This window comes from Rattus rattus, chromosome 9, assembly GCF_011064425.1.
Source record: "Rattus rattus isolate New Zealand chromosome 9, Rrattus_CSIRO_v1, whole genome shotgun sequence".
In the NCBI taxonomy this organism is placed as follows: domain Eukaryota; kingdom Metazoa; phylum Chordata; class Mammalia; order Rodentia; family Muridae; genus Rattus; species Rattus rattus.
In genome coordinates, this window is record NC_046162.1 from 62,114,348 (window position 1) to 62,130,644 (window position 16,297).

General features: G+C 42.1%; 1 protein-coding gene across 2 annotated transcripts; it reads right to left on the reverse strand.

The window, feature by feature from the left end:
* Window positions 1-1,360: 1,360 nt before the first annotated feature.
* On the reverse strand, window positions 1,361-15,929 carry LOC116909596 (zinc finger protein 431-like). Of its 2 annotated transcripts, XM_032913218.1 has the most exons (4): window positions 15,863-15,929; window positions 4,989-5,083; window positions 4,743-4,803; window positions 1,361-3,595 (listed from the first exon to the last, which is right to left on the reverse strand). In XM_032913218.1, exons 2-4 carry the CDS (start codon window positions 5,020-5,022, stop codon window positions 1,711-1,713), a joined length of 1,980 nt encoding a protein of 659 aa, XP_032769109.1. In that variant the 5' UTR covers window positions 5,023-5,083; window positions 15,863-15,929; the 3' UTR covers window positions 1,361-1,710. The 2 variants fall into 2 exon arrangements, with proteins under 2 accessions (XP_032769109.1, XP_032769110.1); XM_032913219.1 differs by lacking the exon at window positions 1,361-3,595 and having other exon boundaries at window positions 4,739-4,803; window positions 4,989-5,115; window positions 15,863-15,923.
* Between the last annotated feature and the right edge of the window lie 368 nt (window positions 15,930-16,297).

A 16,297-nucleotide genomic window follows, 5' to 3' on the forward strand; every position in this document is an offset into this window, starting at 1 on the left:
GTCAGGTCTTGTAGCCTCAAGACAAATCTCCATTATAATGAGGTACCTAAAGGACTAGAGGTCTAGTCAATGAACTTTCCTTCCCAGACACTCCTCCCTGCAAAAGGTATTTAATCTCAGGTCCACCCTGAGAAGTCGGGTAAGGTCTTACTCATCCACTTCCCGCCATGACAATAAATGTCTTAAAGCCATGGACTGTCTCTTTTCATCAGGATCCGCCCTTGGGGAGCCGTATAGCTCTTCGCCTAGAGCCTAACCTACCTCAGGCCTTTCTGTGCTCCCAGTGGTGGCCACCACCATGCTCAGGCCTACCACCACCAATGACTATCTCTGTTCTCAGCTCTACTGCGGCTTCCAGCATCACCCGGATGCCCAAGAGTCCAAAAGCCCAACTCCTTGCAGGCCCAGGGACCCTGGAGCCAGATCCAGCTGTGTCCTGTACCTGACTGTGCTTCCTCCACACACCCACCCCAGCCTTGTTCAGCAGCTTCCCTACAGGTGTGACACCTGCCTGGTGGCAGCACGGTGTAAGTGGGGTCAAACTTCCCACATCCTGCCTCCCTGAGCACCTGACCCCAGTGGCAAAGCAGACATGGGACCCATAAACCTACAAAGCTCCTATTTCTAAATTCTGATTCATTGAAAAATTCAAGTATATTTTTTCATAGACGTTTTAAAATTTCAAAATTAAAAGCTATGAGGTCAAATATAGATCAGTAGCTCTAACCCTTAAATCCTAAAGGCTTAAGTACAATAAAAAAAAAACTTGTCATTTGCATTGGTCTAGTGTTTTGAGGTATGTTATCAAGCAGACCTTATAACAAAAAGGCTTTACCATATTGAGTACATTCATAAGGTTTCTTCAGTCTGCATTCTTTTCTGCATTTGGAGATAACTGTGAAGGGCAAAGGCTTCCATTCATAGGAATTTCCCTTCCATAAGAATACTTTCATTACGAGGACTACAGAAATGTGCAAAGGTCTTATCATATTCAATACATTCATAGGGCTTCTCTCCAGTGTGATTTCTTTCATGCCTTCAGTCTGAATTTGGGGTTTATTGCTGTGAAAAGACACCACAACCAAGGCAACTCTTATAAAAGACAACTTTTAATTGAGGATGCCTCACAAATTCAAAGGTTCAGTCCATTATCATCAAGGAGGGAAGCATGGCAGTGTCCAGTGCTGAAGAGCCATAAAGCCCAACCCCACAATGACACAACTCCTCAAATAAGGCCACATCTTCTAGTAGTGCCACTTTCCCATTGGTCAAGCACATCCAAACCACCACCGTTGAAGATCACTGTGACTGGCAAAGGCATCACCACATAGGTTACATACATATGGTCCCTTTCCATGAGTTCTTTTATATATTTGGAGATTACTTGGTAATGAAAAGGCTTGACTTCAGTGGTAACATTCACAGAGTTTTTCTCCAGCATATATTCGTCTATGAATTTGGAAAGTACTGATCTGAAATATGACTTTACCATTTTGATCACATTCACAGGGTTTTCTCTCCAGTATGTGTTCTTTTATATCTTTGGAGATATCTTTGGGTCTCTTTACAGTATGAATTATTTCCTGCCTTTGAAGTTGCACATGAAAGGGATTTACCACACTGATTACATTCATAAGGCTTCTTCTCTCCAGCACATTCTTTTCATGTATTTGGAGACTATGGTATTGTGAAAAGGATCTATCACATTCATTATATTTCCAAGGTTTCTCCAGTATGCTTTCTTTTATGCTTTTGGAGATTAATAGGTTGTGAAAAGGCTTTACCACATTGACTACATTCATAGGGTTTCTCTCCAGTATGCGTTCTTTTATGGTTTTGAAGAGTACTATAACATGCAAAGGCTTTACTACACTGATTACATTTATAGGGCTTTTCTCCAGTATGCTTTTTTTTATGTATTTGAAGATAATTATGATATGCAAAGGCTTTACCACATTGATCACATTCATAGGGTTTTTCTCCAGTATGTGTTCTTTTATGGTTTTGAAGACTATTGTGACAGGCAAAGGCTTTACCACATTGATTACATTCATAGGGCTTTTCTCCAGTATGTCTTCTTTTATGGTTTTGGAAATTACTATGATATGCAAAGGCTTTACCACACTGATTACATTCATAGGGTTTCTCCCCAGTATGTGTTCTTTTATGGATTTGAAGATAACCATGATATGCGAAGGCTTTACCACATTGATCACATTCGTAGGGTTTCTCTCCAGTATGTGTTATTTTATGTATTCTGAGATTATGTAGATTTGAATAGAATTTACCACATTGATCACATTCATAGGGTTTTTCTCCAGTATGTGTTCTTTTATGGTTTTGAAGAGCATTGTGACATGCAAAGGCTTTACCACATTGATTACATTCATAGGGTTTCTCTCCTGTATGTGTTCTTTTATGGTTTTGAAGATTACTGAAGCATGCAAAGGCTTTACCACATTGATTACATTCATAGGGTTTTTCTCCAGTATGTGTTCTTTTATGATTTTGAAGAGTACTATGACATGAAAAGGCTTTACCACATTGACTACATTCATAGGGTTTCTCTCCTGTATGTGTTCTCTTATGTATTCGAAGATAATTATGATATGCAAAGGCTTTACCACATTGATTACATTGATAGGGTTTCTCTCCAGTATGTGTTCTTTTATGGTTTTGAAGACTACTGTGACATGCAAAGGCTTTATCACACTGATTACATCCATACGGCTTCTCTCCAGTATGTGTTCTTTCATGAATTTGAAGTCCGCCATGATATGTAAAGGCTTTACCACATTGCTTACATTCATAAAGTTTCTCTCCAGTATGTGTTCTTTCATGACTTTGAAGACTACTATGACATGCAAAGGCTTTATCACATTGATTACATTTATAGGGTTTCTGTCCACTATGTGTTCTTTTATGGCTTTTAAGAATACATGGTTGTGAATAGGAATTACCACATTGATTACATTTATAGGGCTTCTCTCCACTATGTGTTCTTTTATGGTATTGAAGACTACTGATAGATGCAAAGGCTTTACCACACTGATTACATTCATAGGGCTTCTCTCCAGTATGTATTCTTTTATGTATTCGGAGACTACTGTGACATAAAAAGGCTTTACCACATTGATTACATTCATAGGGTCTCTCTCCAGTATGTGTTCTTTTATGGATTTGGAGATGACTAGAACATACAAAGGCTTTACCACATTGATGACATTCATAGGGTTTCTCTCCAGTATGTGTTCTTTTATGTATTTGGAGATGACTGTGTCGTGAAAAGGCTTTATCACATTGATTGCATTTGTAAGGTTTCTCTCCAGTATGAATTCTTTCATGCCTTCGAAGCTGACCATGGCATGCAAAGGCTTTAGTACACTGCTTACATTCATAGGGTTTCTCTCCAGTATGTGTTCTTTTATGTATTCGGAGATAACTGTATCGAGAATAGGCTTTATCACATTGATTACATTCATAGGGCTTCTCTCCAGTATGTGCTCTTTTATGTATTTGGAGACTGCTGTGTAAAAAGGATTCACCATATTGAATACCTTTACAGGGTTTCTCTCCAGTAGGACTTCTTTCATGCCTGCAAAGATAATTGGAACAAGTCAAAGCTTTACCACATTCATTATACTGATGAATCTTTTTATCTATAGAAATTAATTCTACAATTCAGCCTAGTTGTGAAGAGGAATCAGATCTTAAGGTTTTATCACTCTGTTTACACTCATGGTTCCCCCCTCATTATGGGTTGCTTTGCTTCTTTGAAGACACCTGTAATGGTAAGAGCGTTTATTACATGGCTCACATCTGTAGTGTCCTTTTTCTCTATGAGGTCTTTCACATATCTGAAGAGAACTGAAAGAACTCAGGGGTTTACCACACAGAGTGCATTAATAAATTTCTTATTATTCTATCGTGCAAAATACACTGCATTTGCATATAGAATTTACAATGGAAACTGGCCAGAGAAAATTTTCCACATTCCTAGTACTCAGGAATTTTCTTCAGTGCCAGTTTGTGGATATATTCCCATTGAAAATGGAAAACTAATTATTAGCTTGTATCAGACTGAGGAAGTCTACTCAAATGGGGAATATCTTCTAATAGTTCTGGGAGAGAGAGAGGTACACTGCTTCTTTCAATAGCCTGTGCTCACATGGCTTGCATCCAGTGGGACGCATGATATACTTATTAAAAGAAGGATAAGAAATGAAGATTTCCACATTGCATTCACACAGTTTGACATTTTCTTCAAAGATATATGGTATGGGGATTAAGGTTTCTCCCTAACAACATTCTTGACTCTCATACACTGCCCCTCTCACTAACCTTAGCAGTGTTACTACAGGTATATGAGCAACACCAACTTTACGATGGAATATTTCCTTATTAGAGGGTTTTGGACATATGCACCTGTTCAATGTTTACATGTTTTGCAATATGTGAGTATTGTAGTCTAAATAGTTTGTCAGGTCTACAGGGCAGCTGCAATGTGGCTAGTAAATGGTAATTTCTGATGAGGCATTGTTTCCTTGTCTTTTTTCTCAGAGGAATGCCTTGCAAACACAAATCAGACACCTGACACTGAGGTTCATGGATTTTTGAGAATTTAATAATCATCAACATACTTAAAGAAGTGTTACATACACTGCTGTTTTCCTTTAAAATGTCCAGGACACATTAAAAATTCTTCAGAAGCATATTCGTACCAACTTACACATGAAAATTACCTTGCATGTCTTCTAGAACTTTGACAATGTTCTTCAATATTATGGTCTTCCCAGTTATAGCCTAAAATACAGTACCAGAAAAGGTATGAATTATTGTTGTAAATTGGGAAAATGTAACTTACTATCTTCACTGAACCTGACTTATTCACCTCATTCTTCCTCGTTCTCAATTGAAATTACAGAAGAACGCAGTAACAAACAGTTGTTCTCTTATTTGAAAAACTGAAAGAAAACGCAGTGTCTTACCTATAGCAGTGAGGTTGCTGTAGGTCTCCACCATCACATCTTTGTAGAGACTCTTCTGTGAAGGATCCAGCAAAGCCCATTCTTCTCGAGTGAAGCTTACATGCACATCATCATAGGTTACTGCACTCTAAAACATCCCATACATGTGTATAACAGAAACCATAGACCCAACAACACTGTAAACGTATACTTCATTACAATATATTCATATAATTCTGCTAGTTCCTCCACTTATTTCTTGACCTAGAGGTGTTAATATAAGTCATCTCAGAAGTAAACTGAATAACGATGTTCACCTCTATCATTGCTTCACTCTTTGAGTAGGATATATAGCCTTGCAGGAGAAATGCTGAGAGAGAGAGAGAGAGAGAGAGAGAGAGAGAGAGAGAGAGAGAGAGAGAGAGAGATACACAGACAGACAGACAGAGACAGTGTGTGTGTGTGTGTGTTTCCACCTTTAATCCTAGCATTCAGGAGGCAGAGGCAGGTGTATTGCATTGAGTTGGATGGTGGCCTGTGTATCCAGGACAAACAGAGGTACATTTCAAGACCCTATCTCCCCTGTAAAAATCAAACAAACAAGAAAGAAAAAAGAACTGAGGTTTTTACTGAAGTTCCCTCAAAGAATTGTACATTCATTCCAGTTCTGTATTCATCTTCCAGAATCCTGAAGTGCCCCAGTTGAAACTAACATTAATGAGATTTTATTAAAAGGGGATCCATGTTTAAATAGCTATAGACGGACAGATGAAAATATTAGCAATGTAAAGGTTGATCCTAGGCTTAGCAGGAGGGAGTGGTTCCCTTAAGGCATCTTCTTAGGCTTCCAATCCTGAGCAAGGGCCTTCCCTTTCATGGTGATAATCTCTTTGAAAATTTAGGGATCTGCTTCAGCTTTGGCTGCCATGTAAAACTACCCAGAGCTGTTTTTTTCTACAAAACAGACTTTGCATTTATTTCTGCCCACTTGTTTCTGTTTTTTTTGTTTGTTTGTTTGTTTTTTCACTATAATCCTGAAGGAGTCACTGGTAATACTCATCCAAGATATTCAATATTCAGTCTAAGAATTGAGTTGGGTTGGGGATTTAGCTCAGTGGTAGAGCGCTTGCCTAGCAAGCGCAAGGCCCTGGGTTCGGTCCCCAGCTCCGGAAAAAAAAAAAAAAAAAAAGAAAGAAAGAAAGAATTAAGTTGGATTTATTATGTTTTAATTCTATCTGCCTTAATTTCCCAGGGAATGGGCAGAATAAGAAAAATTTGGAGTCAAAATACCACACAAATGACCTCTAGCTAAATTTTTCATGGCGTCTATCTTTGACTGAAATCCTATGACTTGAACTTCTGTCTGCATTACTGGCAATGCTCCAACCTTCCAGGTGCTACAAAGCTGATTAGGCTCCGACTACAGCTTTCTATGCTGTTTGCCATCTCAAGTCCTGATATTTTCCACATTCCTCCAAAAGAGAACATTCCCAGGTTCTGTCCAGCAACAAAATCATTTGTTGTGTACCTTCTTTTGTTGTCTTTTTGTTCTAGCTCGCTACTCTGTTGCTGCTGTGATTGAATCCTCTCAGGAAAGGCATCTCAGGTAATGAACAGGTTCACTTGTTGGGTCCTGTCAGATCACAGCCCATCACTTTGGGAGCTTAGGATCAAAACTCGAGCTTCAATAAAATGAAGGCAAAAACCATGGACAAACACTGTGTCCCGCCTTGACCCCTTGCTTGGTCCCTGTCTCACGCTCAGCCAGCTTTCTTACCCAGCCCAGGCCCACTTGCTTAGGGATCCTGCCACCCTCAGTGGAAGAGCCTTCCCACATCAATCATCACCCCACACAATCTCTCTCTGACACAGCAGCCAGCCATTTTGATGAGGGCCATGCCCCCAAGTGAGGTTCCCTCAGATGACTGTGGGCTCTAAAATGTTCATGACTGAAGCTAATTAGGCCACACAGACAATAAGATGTGAGAAAGTTTTAAAACCCAAATCCAATGTGTTACCCACATCAATCACTTCAGTAGCAAAGCCCCAAACATTGGTGATGGCAAGAACTGGAAAGCACAGATTTGCCAAGGAATGAGGAGAGGCCTTCAGGATCAGGAAGAGGAAACTGAAACTGTTTCTCCACAGAAAGTCCCCAAACTATCAAAAACCCAAGAAACTCATAACACAATATAGTAAGTGTTCAGAAGAAAAAGAAACAAACCAAACCAAAACCCAAAACAAAACAAACAAACAAACAAACAAAAAAAAACAAAAACAAAAAAACAAACCACAAAACAGGTGAAGGTCTGTTTCCCAGGGAAACAATAATATAAGATTATAATGAATAAAAATCACACACCATAGATGGCACCATTGATAAAAGGAGACAGAAAGATAGACGTATAAGACTTTTAAATACTCCTCTGTGCACTCTTTTCTCCTCTTTGTCAGAAAAGGATTGGAAGTGGCACAAAGCCAGTCAATTGGACAAAGGCAGCATAAGGAGTGGCAGCTTAAGATTTACTTTTTATTTTTATTTTCTTACCAAATCCACATTGTATAGAGGCCTAATATGCAAAATATATAAAGACCTCAAGGAAATAGATGTTCCAAAGCAAAAAAATCCAACTAAAAAGTGGGGTATATATGTAAACAGAGAATTCTGAACAGAAGAATCTCAAATGGCTGAGAAAGACCTAAAGAAATCTTCATTTTAGTCATTAGGGAAATGCCAATAAAATACTTTGAGAATCCATCCTACATGTGTCAGAATGGCTAAGATCAATAATACACGTGCAGCTCATGTTGGCCAGGATACAAGAAAGGGGAACAATGCTCCAGTGCCTGTGGGAGTGCAAACTACTATAACCACTATGGAAATCAACACTTCCTCAGGAAACTTAGACCTCAATTCCCAGCTATACCAATCTTTGGCATCTATCCAAAAGGTGCTCCATCCTACTATAAGACACTCGCTCAACTGTGGTCACAGCATAGTCATACTAGTCAGAAACTGGAAACAAGCTAGACATTCTTCAATTGAAGAATGGATAAACAAAATCTGGCACATTTACATATCACTCCACTGTTTTTTTGTTTTGTGTTTTTCTTTTTTTTTTTTTTTTTTTTTTCTGTTTTTTTTTTGTAGATGTGGACCGAACCCAGGGCCTTGCGCTTGCCTAGCACTGAGCTAAATCCCCAACCCGTTTTGTTTTTTTTTTAATGACATCATGAATTTACAGGCAAGTGAATACAACTAGAAAAAAAAAATCACCCTAAGTGACACAACCCGGACCCAGAATGACAGATATGGTATGCGTTCACTTATAAGTGGATATTATCTATTAGGTAAATCTAATCAAGCTACACTCACAAACCTAGAGAGGTTAGGTAAAGAGGAGGGCTATGGGGAGGGGAAGCATGGATCTCCCTCGAAAGGGGAAATAGAATAGTTTCTGTGAGTAGCCTGGGGTTTGATGGGAACAGGAGTGGGAGGGATCAGGTGGGGGTGGGGGTGGGATGAAGGGAGAGAGCACACTGCAGGGAGAAAGAGCTGGAATTAGGGGTTATTTAGGAGTATAGAAACCCAGTGTAATGGCAACTTCCCAGAATCCATGAGGGTGACCCTAACCAGGACTCATAATGGAGGATACAGAGGCTGAACTGACCATCCTTTGACACCAGGCAGGGCTTCAATGTTCAGAATGGGTGACATTCAGTTGAGCTGTTGGCCAAGGTGGTCCCTTGAAGATCCCTAAACAACCCATGAAGATGCTAGGACAAAACTTGGCTCTTTGAAAACTGACAGCAGGGCCCCATCGCTGAGGACAAATTCTACACAGCCCCACTGAACGTGAGGTCAAGCTTCACCCTACGTCCTAGTCTCTTGGAGGAGAGAAGGTACTCGACAGAGAAGGCTACAGAAAGAGAAACCTGGACACCAATCCAGCTACAAAAACCCTCTACCGAAAATTGGTTCTTCATGCAAGATGTGCTGGGGCATGATGGGACAAACTTGTTTGAGTGGCCAACCCATGTTTGGTTTAACTTGAGGCCCAGGACATGAAGAGGACACATGAGTAACACTGTCTGGATTTCCAGGAACCTTACAGAGACTTAAATGGCAAGCATGGGGCCAGCATGGGTCTGTGCCATGTGCCGGGTCCTCTGCTGATGCTATGGCTGTCAGCTTGGTGTTTTTGTGGTCTCCTAACAGTGGGAACAGCTCTGACTCTTTTGCTTGATCCTGGGACTCTTTTTCTCTTATTGGTTTGCCTTGTCCAGCCTCAATATGAAGGCTTTCACCTTGTCTTTTTCTATCTTGTTTTGTCCTGTTTGGCTGTCCTCTCTTGGAGGTCTGCTGCTCTCTGAAGAGGAAATGGGGATGTGGGGTGGATCTAGGGGAGAGGAGGACAGGAGAGGTGGGAGGTAGCTGGGAGGATTGGAGGGAGGGGAAACAGTGGTCAGGATATACTGTATGAGAGAAGAATCTGTCTTCAATTAAAACATCAATTCAATATTGCTTAAAAGAAAATGCAAAGAAGGGAAGCAGTAATGAACAAAGAAAAGTGAAATGGTGAAGACAGGAGAGACAGCATGAATCTGACAGACACAGTTCTCCCGCTGTCTGTGTGGAGGGTGACCATCACACCGGAGTGTAAAAGTATCTTTTATTTGCCTGATGTAACTGTAATCTCAGGGGCTTACTTTTCATCTGCTAACCTAGGCCTAGTCCTGGAAGCTTCTAGGCTCTGTGCAATCTTATCTAGGTCTAGAATGTTTTCAGCCTCTGAGACTTAACTCCTAAATAAACTCACCCTTTCTTTCTGAACTCTGGCTGGCTGTTCTGGCTCTAAACTCTCCACGTTATTCAAACGGACTTCTTTCACTTCTGATTGAATCGCTCTGAATACTAACTCTATAGTTTTCTGCTTTAACCTTCTGACTCCTCATTCTCTGGCTTGTTCTCTCTTTAACCTTTTTTTGTAAAACTGTCCGGGTAAAACTGCCTCCTGCTCTCACCCTCTGCACCTTCCTCCTATGCTGCCTCTCTCCTGTCTTCTCTAGAGCTGGGCTTATCCTATTCTGTCACATCTTTCTCTAATTCATTAAGCATCACTTTCAAACACAGGTGCTTCCTTCTAAAACTAACTTTACCTTCAGTGCTTGGGTTTACAGTTGTGTACTAAGGGTGGGTCTGTATTCCAGCCAGAGGGATCAAAGGTGTGTGCTATGGGTTGAATTACATCACAACTAGACACATTTTTCCTAGTAAACAACACAATCTCAGGGTTCACAATCTGGTCAAATACCTTCAACACAGGAGTTCACCTTATTCTTGGGCCCACCCTAGATCTGTGAAATCAGAAATTTTCCTCTCAGCAATGTGAAATATGTATCAGGCAGGAAACAAAAGCAGTCAATTTCTTGTGTTAACTTTCGCTCATTTGGACTATGGAATTACAGACCTTTCTGCTCATCCCATTCTAAAGGAATACTCTTATTTCATTTCAAGAAAAACTAATGTTAGAATAACTATTCAAATAATAAAGATAAATATTCGATGTTATGCAGAATCAATACATTAAACAAAGTGGTGCACAAAAATGTTAAAACACATTCTTCAAAGCAAAAATAAAAGTATTACTATCTGAGATTGGTTATTTAAGCCAGAGAAAACAAAGAGGTGAGTCAGTTATCTAAGACTTTTACATGTTTGTTCAACTGTAATTTATCGTTAGTATTTAAACTCAAACAAAACAGCCAATCTGCTTCTTAACCTCACTTTTGCTTCCTCGTGCAGCAGGACTCATTGGCAGAGAAAGCTCTCATGCCATCCAAGTGAAGCCACTTTCTGCATTTTTACAGTGTACCATAATAGCACATTTGCTTCTCATCTATAACAACTCTTGCTACAGAAAGCTTGATATTTCATTTCTCTTCTCCACGTAACGTTCTAAAAGAACATTAGAAAAACCCTTTGAAGGTGACTGACTCAGCCAGATTCCGTGCTTTCCGCCCTGCATTTTCTATGGCTATGTGCAGTGTAGATAATTGGCTGCAGCTCTCACATCATCTGACAATAAGAGTGCAGTAAAGATTAAAATCAGACGGGAGACAGAAGTGGTTGACACTGCTTATGCTGTGATCACACAGTTTTATCACCAATACAGCACTGACTGTGAACGTCTTTACAAGTGCATGATCCTTTAACCACTGCTATTGTCTCCATTCCTTTAGCTCAGTGTCCGCCTGAGGCACCTAGCTTGTTCTCAACAAATGAGCACTGAGGTGATTTTCATATTTCCACCACTATGAATACAACTGCAATGAACGTGACAATTCTGACGCTTCTCAATGCTAATTTCTACTGCATAGAAAATATACGGAGATTGCTGGGATCCATGTCAACTCTGCCATTTTTATGAGAACTCTGTACAATGGAGTTGCTTGGGTATAGGTATTATGTCCAAATGTATCAGAATATACACATTAAATATGTGTAATTTTACACCAACTGTAACGGTACAATGTGCTTTTAACCAATTTTGCTATCTGGAAAATCCCAACTTACTGTTGTTAGAGAATATTTTGCATTCCAATATACAATCCTTAACTGACAAAACAAAAAGTGAAAATTAAATAAACACAAACTTCACATCTCCCACTCAACTCACTCAGTGACCCCTAAACTGTTACTTTCCAACCCTCTAGCTACTACTGATCTCTCTTCAACAAAGGCCCCAGGCTCTAAAGCTCTCTCTGTATGGAGGTGATCAGCTGCTCTGTCTGTGCAGCTCCCCATGCCTCCTGTGATCTCACCCAACCCAGTCACACTGAGCCCACACAGAAAACAATGTTGAGGGATAATTCAATTTCTGTTTCCTGACACGTGGATTACACCACATGATGTGGGATCTGCCATACCCACCTGCACACCGCCACGCACACCTGAGAAACCTCTGCATATCAGAAACTCAGTTCGTACCCTGAACTTCCCTGAATCACACCATTCATTGCAGCCAGTGGTAGTGGAAATGTTAAAGGATTTTAATCAAATATTGCTGAAGGATGATCCCCATCACCTCCTTCCTACCAGTTTCAAAATGATTTATACAATTTATCACACAGATCTAAATGTGAAAATGCAATGTTCAAAACTTCTAGAAACCAGACCTTTGGTTTCTGAAATCTGTATTCCCACTGCACACCAAAAGCAGTGCTTGTGTGTGCACACTGGGCAGTGATGTTATAAGCAACAGCTTCCTATGGCCAGAGCTGCAGAGCCTCCTCCCCCACAGGGAATCCACACCCAGGCCGGCTCAGAGGCCAAGGCCCTCTGCCCAGGCCACCACATGTACCAACTGCACCACAGTCTGGTTCACAGTCAACGTCAGTCCCATCAGATTGGACCCTGACAGCTTAGCCAACCTGTTCTTCCTGATGGCTGCCACAATCACTGTGGTGCGGCATGTGGGCTCCCTCACAGCTCTCTGATGAACTGCATCAGAGGAGACTAAGAACCTGCAAGGTCCCTCCTCCAGGTGCTCTCCTGATTGCTAGCCTGGCCACGGGGCAGGAGCAGCTCCCCTACTGGAGGAGTAGAGATTAAATGACTCAGCACAGCTCTTCCACCCCACCCTACAGGCAGACAGAATCTTCTACCCTCCCAGGTCACCTGCTCATCTTTGAAGGCACAGGGTCCTTGGTGTGCACATCCCATTACACACTCAATGTCCAGTGCGGCCATAACCTTTGCTTCACAGCTGGGAAGTGCTGCACCCAAACTTCAAACTCAAACAGTAACAACTGAAGCAAAAGGTGGCTATGAATTTAAAATCAAGAAACAGAAACTGGGAGGTAAATAAAAAAAAAATTTGGAAAGAACATGGCTGCCCCTAGGTACAGTGGAATGGAAAGTTTATTATAGATAAAAGGGAGAGCATAGTGAGGGGCAGGGACATCTGGGAGAGTCCACGGTGGACGTGACCCACAGCCATGTCAGGAGACAGTGGAAGGGATGGGGGAGCCAGGCTAAGAGGTCAGGAGGGTAAATGATAGATGAAAAAGACCAGGTAACCAAATTACTTAAGGAAGGGCCGCCGAGACAAGGGCAGCACAATCCCTAAACTAGAGGGCGGATATACCAGCCATACCTGTGACAGGTAGGGACTGAGGGATGCTTGGGAGAACCTGACAGCCAGGTCCACTCGGATTTGTTAAACATTCAGAGAAAAGAGAAGTTTGAAAAGATTTAATTATAATCAAAGACTTTTTTGAAAAGTTGAACCAGGCTCTATGTTCCAATATTCTCCAGGGATTAGACATGTGTACTAGAGCACACCAAGTACACACACACCTTTCCTCTCAGGCTGTGCACCTTCAGACAGGAAAAATAGCATTTCTGTTAGGTACAGCCATGCCAGTTTGTCAGGATCTTCTGTGTTGGTTGAACTAGTGTAACTACAATAATATGGTTTCTGGAAATAAATTCAGATCCTTACTTAGATACTTGATTGTCCTGCTCTATGAAAATGGCCATTTTGGGGCTGGAGAGATGGCTCAGTGGTTAAGAGCACTGACTGCTCTTCCAGAGGTCCTGAGTTCAATTCCCAGCAACCACACGGTGGCTCACAACCATCTGTAATGAGATCTGATGCCCTCTTCTGGTGTGTCTGAGGACAGCTACAATGTACTCAGTGTACTCATATAAATAAAATAAATAAACCTTAAAAAAAAAAAGAAAATGGCCATTTTGGACTTTTATTGCTCATCTAAAATTGATTACCTGACTACCCACTGCTAATGCCAACTACTTTCACAGCAGGAAAGCTCTCACCTTCCTTCCTTCCTGGCCTGGCCTGTCCCTTCCATGCTGTGAGTACAACAGCTTCAAAGGTGGACAATGAACTCAATTCTTTTACACTGGTCCCTCTTTATTTCTAATTCTCCTGTAAATGTCAGGGAGTCAGGAAGACACTTATTTTCTGGTCTCTCTTCCTCCTCACTGATTGGTCAGGGCCCAGCCCAGAGGAACTGCAGGACTGTCTTCCAGGCCCTGGACAGGGGAGGCAGGATTAGGTGTTGAAAACAAGTCTTAACTACATAGCATGAGGCAAGCCTGAGCTACAGAAGAGATTGCTCTAAGTAGAAACAAATAAAACACTTGAGAAAAAGGAATAAAATTCTAAATGACCTGGAGTCATTGCAGAAAAGAAACAAGAGATTGGAACAGTGATGCATTAAGAAAATGAAAATTAAAAAGCAATAGCGACAATTGACTGAAAAAGGAAAGTATAGATATACTGAGTGTAAAAAGAACAGGCCATTCCCTAGCAGATGAAATGGCTACAACCAAAGGCCTGTGTCTCAACCCTCTGAGATGACTTAACTGTGTCAACAAAGATTGTCCATATCTCCATAAGACAGTCCCCTCATTGGTTAATCAATATTCATTGGCTCATCACAACCTCCTCAAATTATACACCCACCAATCTGGTCTGTTTTCACTAATACCCATGAATTAATACATGCCACGAAATTACAAAATCACCACCCTGCCTGAATCAGGTTCTTCTTCACAATGGTGACCCCTGCAGCTGACTCCCTTAAACTTTAGTCTGTGATGTAGCCATTGCCTACCGTTTCACCCCGCAGTGCACACAGTAAAGTGTTGCTCCTGTTCTGGTCTGAAGGCAGAAGCCATCAAACAGTGCTACACAAGGGGAAGTCAGGGTATCTCAAGAACATTCCTGGCCAAGCCTTTAGTGGCCTTGGGACTGATAACCACAGCCCCATGCACTGGGAAGAGTTGTGTTCTCAGAATCTGATGCAACCCCTCCCTTAGATTCTGGCCCCAGCTCTCCTAGGCATATCCTTGGTTTTAGAGAAAGAGCTCTGTTTTATCTCCATACCTGAGAACCTTCGGGAAAGCTCCCAAGGCCTAGGCCCAAGAGTTACTGCTCTGCCAAATAATAGTTACTGGGTTTCAGAAGGAGCTACGCCCTTCTCTGTACGTGGGGACCTCAGGGAAAGAAAGTCTGGTTTTATGTTTTTTTTTTTTTTTTGTTGTTGTTGTTGTTTTTTACCTTTTCAAATGGTTATAACCAGGTATCATCCTGCCCTTGTGGCAGAACTATGCTGTTCTCAGGAAGAAAACTGAACCTTTAGGGCACACCGGGCCTTGATGTTACTGTGATCCTGTAAGGCCTCATCTAGTAGTTTGTTAGAGGCCTGCTCTCTGACATGGGGATGGGCCTGGTGGCTGGTTGTAAATCAGGGTTGTTTCCTTTGTTATGGCTTGGAACCGTATTTTTGACATCCAGGTGAACAAACGTGTATCCTAGCATTTTAATCTCTAACAGGCCTGGTTAGCACACTGCTTACCTGTGGGGTGTTTTACAGGCAGCCCTCCCTCAGGTAAATTCTACTTGGTGTGAACGAAGTATTAGTAAATACTAATTCTAATCTCCTAAGTATTAGTAAATCATTTAAATCGCCAATTCTACTCTTTTACATCACAGCTTAAAGTGCACTGCTACCCAAAACATGAGATGCTTTTTAGCATCCCCACAAAATTAACTCCAAACGGATGGGACACCTTCATGTTAAATCCTGGGAAAGAACTTGTAGAAACCAGGGGGCGGGGTCCGAGCGTGGCATCCCGCCAAGGCTATTTCTGCACACGAGCCACTGTTCCAAATGCTCTGCAGACTCAGCCCCACGGTGAAGTTATTCAGAGGCTACCTGTTGGTCCGGCGAGCGGCTAGGACCACAAAGCACCTCACAGGTGGCCGCCGGTTCCCACCCAGTTCCCGGAGAGACCCACCGCACCAGCTCCCGCTGCTCAGCCTCCTGCTGCTCCCCGTTGTTGGCAGTGACCCTGTGCTCACCATGTCGCAACTTCGGAGCTTGTCCCAGCGCCCAGCAGCAGGGCTCACGGCACAACACACGGAGTCAGCTACTAAACGGAACCTCCAGCCCGGCGCCCGGAAGAACCCGCCTCCTCTTCGGACTTACAGGTCCGCCTGAAGGCTCTCATTGGCCAGTAAGTCTTGAGTGACATGAGCATCTCCCTTAGGTTTAGACTGTGCTGAGGCAGGCAGCACAGTGAGGGGATCCTGGCTTAGACTTCCAGTCCAGGACTAGACCCTTTTCAGATCTGCAGGGACTTGCATTTCAGCAGCACTTGCGCCTGTCTCCTACCCAGCCCCGGGGAGGATTAACCACTCAGCTTCCACTGCTCAGCTGCCTGCTCCTGCCCTTTGTGGGCAGTGACCCTGCGCTCACCAGGTCCAGACTTCAGAGCTCCCTTCACAGCACTCAGT

Coding starts and splice junctions, on each gene's coding strand:
- LOC116909596 (XM_032913218.1), bottom strand. CDS start 5,022: ATGGTGGAGACCTACAGCAACCTCACTGCTATAG. Junction 4,804..4,988: donor CAGCAACCTCACTGCTATAG/GTAAGACACTGC, acceptor ACTGTATTTTAG/GCTATAACTGGGAAGACCAT. Junction 3,596..4,742: donor AGTTCTAGAAGACATGCAAG/GTAATTTTCATG, acceptor TTATCTTTGCAG/GCATGAAAGAAGTCCTACTG.